At 38.7% G+C, this 10,798-nt stretch overlaps 1 protein-coding gene across 4 annotated transcripts in view; it reads left to right on the top strand.

The window, feature by feature from the left end:
* Positions 1–1,043: 1,043 nt before the first annotated feature.
* Positions 1,044–10,798, top strand: part of ITSN2 (intersectin 2) — a gene marked incomplete at both ends in the record, with an annotated part of 129,304 nt that continues 119,549 nt past the window's right edge. For all 4 annotated transcript variants that reach the window (XM_080711858.1, XM_080711857.1, XM_080711856.1 and 1 more), the window contains one exon: positions 1,044–1,074. In XM_080711858.1, coding sequence (XP_080567984.1) covers positions 1,044–1,074 — 31 coding nt within the window. The remainder of the gene's footprint in view (positions 1,075–10,798) is intronic.

Raw genomic sequence — 10,798 nt, 5'->3', positions numbered from 1 at the left:
TGCCTGGCTTAATGTAAAAATAAAAATGTAAAATTTTAAAATGTATAAAGAATAAAAATGTAAAATTTAAAGAATAAAAATGTAAAATTTTTATAGATGAGGAATCTGACTTGAAAAAAAGTTGATATTTTTTCCTGGCCACAGCCTAGGACAGTAACAGAGTGGATCTGAACCCAGAGTTGTTCATTTCTGAAGGTCCTTTTTTTACTGGTGCAGAGTGCTTGTCTAGTAATTCAGATTAAATAAAGATTTATGAGCCGGATGTGGTGGCACATGCCTATAATCCTAGTACTTGGGAGGCTGAGACAGGAAGATCATAGGTTTGGAGCTAGTCTTGGCAAGTTAGTGAGACTCTCAGAAACTTGGTGAGACCCTATTTCCAAATAAAAAATAAAATGGGCTGGGGATGTAGTTTAGAGATGGAATGCCCTTATGGTCAATTCCCAGCACCATACACACACAAATACACATACATTTTAATAATTGTGTATTTATTTTAACAATTACTTCTAGGTGTGTGTGTGTGTGTGTGTGTGTGTGTGTGTGTGTGTGTGTGTATGTTGCTGGAGATCAAACTAAAAGTAGTTTGGATATTTTTCTTGTTTGGGGATTTTTGAAAGAGTATTATGGGTTTCCACATTATTCTTATTGCTTAATTTATATAGTTGATTTTGCTGAAATAAATTATTACCGAGTATATAATAGCCCTTGCTGTCACCTAAATTGATTTCTATAAAAATATTGGTTCATGCCAAGGCTCTCTTTATTCAGTATTTACTGTTAAACACGTGACTGTTTTTTTAAATGGTTATGTATCTTACTACCAACAGAATGCCCTACCCTTCCCAAAATGTAAATTCTGTGTGCTCAGCAGCAGCAGCAGAAGCTCTGCATTGTTTTTGTTGAAAGCGTGAACTGAAGGGGACAGGCATTCCTGCTGCTTAGCGAGCGTACTAGGCTGTGATCTGCCCTTGTTGTATTATTAATGGCACCATGTTTTTATGTTGCAGATGGCTGAGAGCTAGCAAGGAAAATCCAGGACCATGATGGCTCAGTTTCCCACAGCTATGAATGGTAAGCAGCTGTGTTCTTGTGGCAGGTTGGAGGAGGATGTGGGGAGTTTTGGGTGGAGGTTAAAAATATTTGTGTAGATAATGTCCCTTAACTCTGTAAATGAAAAACTGAAAGTATTCCTGTTGAAAATACTGATAATTTATTTCAGAACACTGCAGGCATCTCCTGTTAGAATATTATGCAGCAACCCACGTCTCTGTATATGCATGTTCTCAGTATCGTCTGCAATGAGTTTTTTGCTGAACAATTTATTTACTGAACAGTTTAAGAATAACCTAAAAATATATTGTGTTTTTTGCATAAAACTGGGGGATGGAAAGCAGAGGGCTGTGAGATGAATATTAAAGTTATCTTTGACAGAATACAATGACTACAAATGGATCAAGCCAATTAATATTCATTTAATAATACACATAGATTAAATTTTTATTTTATAGCGCATTTATATATGCCTACATATATAATTGTTTAATATGAAGTATTTTAGAGGAAAAAGTTTAATTCAGTAAAGAAACATTTTAAAAGCTTTTGTTAGGAATCTAATTTTAATTCTTTTCATAAGTACACATGAACTACTTTTAAGAGATATTAAGTTACTGTGTCATTTAGAATTGAGAAAATACATTATATTTTTTTAAATAAGTAAGAAAATTGAGCAGTTAATTTCTTAGTTTTGTGGTGAATTTCACTAGCTAATTGTAGGTAAATGTAAGGTTTTGGATAGTAAAGCCAATAATTTTTTAACATTTAAATTGAAAACAACAATCATATTAAAGAACAAGAGAGAAAAGGAAAGAATCACTATTTTAATTCTACTTAGTATAAGAGTTTTGTGGGATTTTTTTTCCTTTTCAGAACAATTATTTAAGAATTTATGTGAGAAAAGTCTTCCTAATTATTCTGAATTTTTGTCACTCACAGTTTAACTTAATTATAACAAATCCTCTACAAATATGTTCTTAAAAATTCTTTAAATAATGGATTAATGTGAGCATTGTTTTATTGTGAAAATGGTGTGGAATTATGGAGATTGATGCTACATACAACTTTTTAAAAAATTAAATATTTTTCCATAATGAGTGATATATATATATATATATTTTAAATTAAGGAAATAATTATAGTAACATGGTATACTAAAGCTTGAGGATTTCAATACTTCATACAAAAGAGTTTACATTAAACATGGTTCTAATCTCTGAACATGTTAATCAGGTTTACAAACAAACAAAAGAAAGCAGTACAGGCCCATTATTCATTCTATTTCTTTCATTCCATAAACATGATAACCCATTATATTATTTATAAAAGAATAATATTAGAAACATGAAATATTCAATAACAAAACAGTGCTCATGAGAATAATTGTCCGAGATGTTAGGCAGGTAATTTAGAAGTGGCATGTAAGGAATAAAGATAATAATTTTTTAAAACTTCTGAAGAATCGTTCGCAGACAGAGACTGTGATGCTTTCTACCTTCGATTATAAAATAGGTAAAGATGAGAGATTACTTTTATGTACCTAATTTAAATCCAATTCAGAGTGTAAGCTTTAATAAAAGCAGCATTCATGCATAGCACAAAATCTTTATTTTTTTGGTGGTACTGGGGGTGGAACCCAGAGGCTTTCTACCCCCGGGCTACACTCCCAGACCTATTTTATATTTTATTTGGAAACAGGGTCTCACTAAGTTGCTGAGAGCCTCACTAAGTAGCTGAGGCTGGCTTCGAACCTGTGTGATCCTCCTGTCTCAGCCTCCCAAGCGCAGGGATTACAAACATGCGCCACTATGCCCGGCTTGCACAAAATCTTTAAAAACAGTGTATTCTCCATTAGTAAATCTCTAGACAGTTGATTAAAATGTGTTGATGCCCAGTGCTATCAGGCCCTGACTGTAAAGTCCGTCTTTACCCAGTTGTTTATCTGAATGCTTTGGACATATCCCTCCAGTTTAATCATGTTATGTATCTTATTGTACTTAGACTAACCACAGACTTTTGGGCTTTGAATTATATATTCCTCTTAATTTTCTATTTCTGTGTTACTTCATTTCTGGAAAATTCTTGGTGTATTGATATCTTATGTTTTATTTTATATATATATATATATTTTTTTTTGGTGGTACTGGGGTTCCTGGAAGCCATTCTACCTCTGGGCTACACTCCCAGATCTATTTTATACTTTTTTAAATTTAGAAACAGGGTCTCTTAAGCCAGCAAGGCTGGCTTCTAACCTGCACGATCCTCCGGTCTCTGCCTCCCAAGTGCAGGGATTACAGGCGTTCACCACCACGCCCGGCGATATCTTATGTTTTAATATGGTAAATTTTTTTTGTGTGTGTGGTACTGGGGATGGAACCTAGGGGCATACTACCTCCTACCTCTGAGCTACACCTCCAATCCTATTTTTTATTCTTTATTTTAAAACGGTCTCACTAAGTTGTGGAGGACCTCACTAAGTAGCTGAGGCTGTTCTCAAACTGCAATCCTCCTGTCTCAGCCTCCTAAATACTGGGATTACAAATGTGTGCCATCACACTGGGCAGTAATTTGTTTTGAAGTGTCCAAATTTGAAGATTATTTGAACACTACTTAAAAATTTTCTTCTTGTAATGCTTTAAAACATTCTTATTCTATAAATGATATGAGTCATAATAATATCTAATCATAATTGTGTGGTTTTCTTAGCTGGTGGAATCTCTTAAATGTTAGAAAGTCTGACTTCCTTAAGGGGTTCATTTTATTCATCTTTGCACCCCATACACGTTTGCTGAGTGAATGATTATCGAGAGGTCGGGATAGCAGGGTGTGGGAAATTAGGCAGTCAGCATTAGTAGAAAGGATCACTTGTCCACCATGAAGACAGGTAGCCTAGAAGGAGGAAGGCGTCAGCGTGTAAGGAGCATGGGGCGGCAGTCCTGGTGTGCGGGCTGTCTCCGTAAGAGCAGTCGCCTGCCTGGCTCCGCCTGGGGATATACACGCTTCTTTGTTAGGGAGCCCCAGACTTTCCTAACGCTCTTTAGACTTAAAGTAGTTTTAAGGTTTCTGACTAAAAATCCTTCCTCTTGGTATTCTCTGGCAAGAGTACTTGTACCAGAAGGAAAGGAACCTGACAAAGATTTGAATGGCGTGCCTTCTTTCTCCCCCTTCTCTCTCCCTGCCTTTGTGCTGGGGATTGAGTCTAGGGTCTCATGCATGAGAACAGGCACTCCACTGCTGAGTCCACACTTCTCTTTTATTTTATTTTTTTATTTTTTATTTTTGGTGGTACTGGGGTTCCTGGAAGCCCTTCTATCTCCGGGCTACACTCTCAGACCTATTTTTACATTATTATTTGGAAACAGGGTCTCCTAAGCCAGCGCGCGCGGCTAGCTTCGAACCTGCGCGATCCTCCTGTCTCTGCCTCCCGAGGCGGGGATTACAAGCGTGCGCCACCACGCCCGGCCACACTTCTCTTTAATTAAATGGTTCCCTGGGATTGAGTTGAGTAACAAGCTCACTTACTGACCCCTTCATGTGGCAGGCATATATTAGATACTTACTTTCTTTGAGGTGGTGGGGGTGGGGGGTCTCACTGTATTGCCCAGGCCAGCCTTGAAGTCCTAGGCTCAAGCTATCCTCCTGCCTTAGCCTCCCAAGTATCTATGATTAGAGCCACACACCAGTACACCTGGCTTGTTTTAGTTTAAGTTGGAATTATTGAGGATTATTATTCATGCTTTTAAACTATACATTTTAATCAGTTTTGACAACGTGTGCAGTTTTGTATATCTGTAAATAGAATGTATCTGCCACCTAAAAACCATCAGATAACATGTTTCTGTGTTTAAATAGATCTTCATCTCTCATGTGAATTTATTCATGGTTGTTAATACTCAGAAGTCTATTGAAGGTTGTACAGAAAAAAAAATTATAACTTAATAAGAAATTGCTAAGCTAGACGGGGTGGCGCATGCTTGTAATCCCAGCACTTGGGAAGTTGAGTCTGGAGTATTGCAGGTTTGAAGCAGGATCAGCAACTTAGTGAGACCTTATTTCCAAATAAAATAATAAAGTAGGTCTGGGGGTATAAATTGAGATAGAATGCCCCATACCACCACCACCAACAACAAAAACTTATTGCATAATCTGAGGTCACAGAGATTTTCTTTTTCTTTTTTTCCAAGAAATTTTGTTGTTTACCTCTTACATTTAGTCCTGTAGTCAATTTAGAGGTAATTTTTGTAATATGGTACAACATCAAGTTCTTTTTTTTGTTCTTCCATGTGGATATTTGGTTCTTTTAGCACTATTTTTGAAAAGATTATCTTGCATCTTTATAGAAAATCAGTAGACAATGTATTTGGTGGTCTTTTTAATTATGATTGGGGCAGATAGTTTAAGAATCTTAATTAAGCCTGAGAAGATTTTAGTCTTGCCTTCAATACTTAGCAGATTTGTTACTCTAGGCGAATTATTTCGTCTTACAGTACCTCTGTTTCCTCCTCTGAAAAACAGTGATAGTACTTAATTGAAGCAATACATGTAAAGTTCTTGGAAAAGTACCTGACATGTGGCAAATTTCATTAAATGCTTATTATTTTGCTTATCTAGTAGAAGAAAGATAATATCGAGTGCAATTTTAGGGTGGACACATTCTGTGGTACACGTGGTCTCTACAACAACCCCATGGAGTTAGATAATATTCCTAGTTTACAGGGGTTACAGCTAAAGTAGAGGGAGCGCGAGCATTTGACCCGTGGACCTTGGGAGGTTCAGCAGGAAGTCAGTTCTGCTCTCCCTCTGCCACCCCATGACTTGGCCAAGTTTCCTTGCCACTATGGATTTTAGTGTCCTTGTCTGTAACATGGGGATAACAATAGTACTTTGCAGGGTGGTGGGTGGGGTAATGAGTTACCACTTAGAAAGTCCCTGCAGACAGTCAAGACTCAGCAAGACTGAGCTGCTTCCATCTCTGTCATCTTTGGTTGTCATTTTTGTTATTTTTTATTGTTATCATTTTTCAAAGTCATACAGTAGTGAGTCAGTTTTACTTGCCTTCCTAGTCATAAGAATCCTGACAGTTTTGTTTATTTATTTTCTAATAAACTGATCAACTAAATAGATTTTTACTACATATGTGCTATTTCTTTATTTAGAAAGTGTGTAGGTTTAGCTATTTTAGGCCCTTAGTTCTTCAGTACATCTGTTTCTTTATTTTTAACTCATTTTAAAACTTTAAGGGAGGATGTTCATAGATTTTTTCTAATCCAATCAGACCTACGAAAAACTTGTTAAATCCATCTTGGTGTTTAAAATTACAGTGGGCTCCTACTTTTCAATGATAAATATTCCTGGAAAATTGCCTTTGTGAATTAGTTTTCACACAATGCAGGCAGCAAATGTGTATGAGTGAGTGTGTGTGTGTGTGTGTGTGTGTGTGTGTGTGTGTGTGTGAGTGAAAACATAGTCCGCTGCATGTTGGCCAGAATTAAGTGAGCCGTAAAGGTGGTCAGAAGTGAAGTGGAAGCCGGGCGTGGTGGCGCACGCTTGTAATCCCCACGCTTGGGAGGCTGAAACAGGAGGATCGCATGGGTTCGAAGCCAGCCTCAGCTACTTAGTGAGGCTCTTAGCAACTTAGTGAGACCCTGTTTCCAAATAAAATATAAAAAAGGTCTGGGAGTATAGTCCGGAGGTAGAAAGCCTCTGGGTTCCACCCCCAGTACCACCACAAAAAAAAAAAGTGAAGTGGAGGTGTCGGCCATATTGAACGTGGCCTCGGAGCCGCCAGGCCTCGTGAGGGCGGGCAGCGGAGTGCTTGTGGGTGACTCGCCCCTCGCGTCCTTGTCCTGCCTCTTTTTCTGCCCCTCTTCTGTTTATTCCGACATCTATGCAGCATCATTTCCATGCGCTGGCTTTGGGCTGAGTGCTCAGCAGGTTTGGGGTAGAAAGGTGCAGACACAAACTCCAGAGTTCACAGTCTGGGGGGCACATGGAAATAGAACAATAATGGCATCTTCCTAAATGCGTTGCAGAAGAGGAGTCTCTGGAGAGACTGGAGGAGGAAGCACTTAAAATGGCTTGGAGGTGCCAGGGACCTCCTGCAGGGAGGGACATCTGCCTTGAACCTTGAAAATGAAGTTTGAAATGGAGGGAGGGCTGGGGATGCAGCTCAGTGGGAGAATGCTTGCCTAGCGTGCACGACAACTTCAGTTTGACCCCCCAGCACCACCACCACACACAGAGAGTTTGAAATGATACGGGACAATGTGATGGTCAAGGTGAGAAAGAGGATGTCATACATATGGGATTCTTAACTTATTTTCTGGAGCGTTCCTTTTCTTTTCTCATTGCTATAATAATCTTGTAGTCTTTTCTCTCTTCTTAAGCTATTATTAAATAGCTATATTTTAATTAAGTATACTTATAATATTAAAATATTTATATTAAAATAAGCTAGATATAGTGTTACATGCCTGTAATCTCAGTACTTGGGAAGCTAAGATATGAGGAGCTCAGATTCAAGGCTAGCCTTAGCAACTTAGTGAAACCTTCAGCAACTTAGCAGGACCCAGTTTCAAAATAAAACATAGGGCTATGGGTGTATTGTAGAGGTAGAATGCCCCCACATTCAATCCCAAGTACCAAAAGTTAAAAAATCAAAATAAATTTATGACTCACAATTTATATTTTCCAGTTATAAAATTTATTATATAATCAGTCTCCAAAAAAATTTTTTTTGTGGTGCTGGGGATTGAACCCAGGGACATTCTACCTCCAAGCTACACCCCCAGCCTGATTTTTTATTCTTTATTTTGAAACAGGGTCTCATTAAGTTGCACTGGGCCTCACTAAGTAGCTGAGGCTGTCTGCAAACCCAGATCCTCCTGTCTCAGCCTCCCAAGTACTGCAATTACAAGTGTGTGTCACCACACTCGGCTTCAAAAAGCTTTTTTTTTCTTTTTGGTACTGGGGATGGAACCCAGGAGAATTCTACCTCTAAGCTACAGCTCCATCCCTATTTTTTAATCTTTATTTTGAAACAGGGCCTCACTAAGTAGCTGAGGCTGGCTGCGAACCATGATCCTCCCGTCTCAGCCTCCCAAATGCTGGGATTACAAGTGTGCGCCACCAGGCCTGGCCTTCAAAAATAATTTCAAGGTATATTATTTCAAGGTAAAACTTGGTTATGTTGGCAACTAAAATAGACCCATACTTCTATTGGATTATCAATTTAGATGTATCTCTTCTATATTACTTCTCTCTTTTTGGCAGTACTGGGTGTTGAGCCCAGGGATATTCTATCTCTGAGCTGTAACCCCACCTGTATTTCTTTTATTTTGAAATAGTCTTACTAAGTTGCTGAGGGCCTTGTTAAGTTGCAGAGGCTCCCTGAAGCCTGTGATATCTCCTGTTTTAGCCTCCTCAGTACTGGGATTACAGGCATGTGCCACCACACCTGGTTAATTTTTTGTTTGTTTTTGTGGTGTTGGGTCTTGAACCCAGGGGCATTCTACCTCTGAGCTACACAGCCAGCCTGATTTTTTATTCTTTATTTTGAGACAGAAAATCATTAAGTTGAGGAGGGTCTCACTAAAGTAGCTGAGGCTGTCTGTGAACCCGGATTCTCCTGTCTCAGCCTCTCAAGTACTGGGATTACAAGCATGTGCCACCATGTCCTGCTCACACCTGGCTAATTTATCATTTTTAAATGATGAAAATAACAGTTAAACTAAATTCTAGAGTTTTCAGGAAGGCAATGTGATATATGTTAAGAGCATAAACCTTGGAGTTATATTCTAAAGTACAGTGGAATTCTAGCTATAAATCATATTAACTGCATGCTGTGAGACAAGTTATTTAGCCTCCCTATGGTTTAGGATTTTTATTGTAATCTCTGATATATACACAAATTGTTGTAAAAATTAGATTTGGTAATATTAATACACTTAGCATGGTTGATGGCATAAAGTGATACTAAGTGGATAGTTGCCACTTCTTCTAAGTACTACTATTACTCTGTCTAATGTTATTAGACTAAAAATAAGTGACAGCGAAAGTTGTTTTTCTGTGATAGGTGGTGAAGAGGTAGGAGAGCAGCAGGGTGAAGGGGATTAGGAAAAGAGGTATCAAGAGAAAAGGTTGAGTTAGGTACGATTAACTTATCTTCTTTTTTTTTTTTTGTGTGTGTGTGTGTGGTACTGGGATGGTACCCAGCAGGGACATTCTACCTCCGAGCCACACCCCCAGCCCTATTTTTTAATCTTTTTTTTTATTTTTTGAAACAAGGTCTCACTGAGTTGCAAAGGGCCTTGCTAAATAGCTGAAGTTGTCCACGAACTGCGATCCTCTGGTCTCTGCCTCCCGAATGCTGGGATTACAAGCGTGTGTCACCATGCCTGGTGATTAACTTACCTTTTAACCTACAAGATAGAATTGAGGGATATGTGTAATATCGTTAGGACGAAGAATTTGTAAAATAGTTGACCACACAATTTATTGTAAAATCTACCCATAAAGTGTTGCCTTTGAAAAATACTAGTTGCTTGCTGTTCAGAGTTGGCTGGGAGGACAGAGGTGGAGAGGTATATTCTGGGCGAGAAGAGTAGGCAGTGTGTGGCCTGGTTTGCATAGGACTGTGCAACACACATTAGAATTTACACATGAGAATCGCCTAAAATTATGAAACCTGTACCTCGTCCCCCAGAGTCTGTTTTAATTAGTCTGCATATGGCTGGAACAGCTTTTGTCTCCAAAGCTGCTTAGGTGATTCTAAGACACATACAGAGGTTGAAATCCTCTGGTGTAGGGCATTGACTAGTCGGATTTGCCTGCAGTATATGAATATTTTTGAAAGCCCTTTACATATAAGATTCTTACAACAACGGAATGAATAGTAAGGAAATGAAGAGTGAGGACAGTTAAGGACCTGCCTGAGTGGCAAAATGGGCTAGACACAGACAGGAGCTGACCTCCCTTTATACTCCAGTGTTTCCCTTTAACTATGGAAGGAAGAGGACAGTATGATACCTCTTTAGGGGCCATGGGAAGTTAAGAGACTGGGTCTCATTTTTGGAGCAGATGGAGGGGATCATAAAAATCATCGTTCGTCATAGTTTGACAGAAACTTATTTTCAGGTTGAATAGGCCATTTATCTGCTTTAACACCTCTGGTGACCCAAGGATACCTCCCGAGGCATGTGATTCCCTCTTGTTGTGGTTTGAATTTAGAATGTCCCCCTTTACCTCACATAATAAGGCAGCTGTGTTAGCGGTGGGGCTTGGTTGAGGAGGGCTCCTGGGGGTGTAGCCTTGGGATTATATATGGTCCCTCTTCCCCTGGCTCTTTCTCTTGCTTCTGGCTTCCTTGATGTGCGAGCAGAACCTTGCTCTCTCTTTCTGTCTCCTGCCACTATGCCCTGAGTTCTGCATACTTGGCCTGGCATCAACTAAACCTCTGAAATCTCCAGAACTGTGAGCAAATAAATTTTCCTTTCTCTAGTTGTGTGGTCAGGTTTATTGGGTCACAATAAGTGAAAATGCTGACTGATAGTCCTTTTATGCAGCTCTAATTTTCTTTAATACAGTAGTCCTGTTCCTAATTTTTGCAGGAATTTCAAATAACCACTAAGTATTCTACATAACAGCCTTTAAAAATAGTTAACTTTGCCACTTTTTTAATTCTTCAGGCTGAATACCTTTTGTTCCTTAACTGCATTATAGAATGTTTTAGACCCCTATATCT

The sequence above is a fragment of the Muscardinus avellanarius genome (genome assembly GCF_963383645.1).
Source record: "Muscardinus avellanarius genome assembly, chromosome: 15".
NCBI classification, from domain to species: domain Eukaryota; kingdom Metazoa; phylum Chordata; class Mammalia; order Rodentia; family Gliridae; genus Muscardinus; species Muscardinus avellanarius.
Note: the sequence above shows the minus strand (reverse complement) of the source record. Positions and strands in the feature narration are given on the sequence as shown.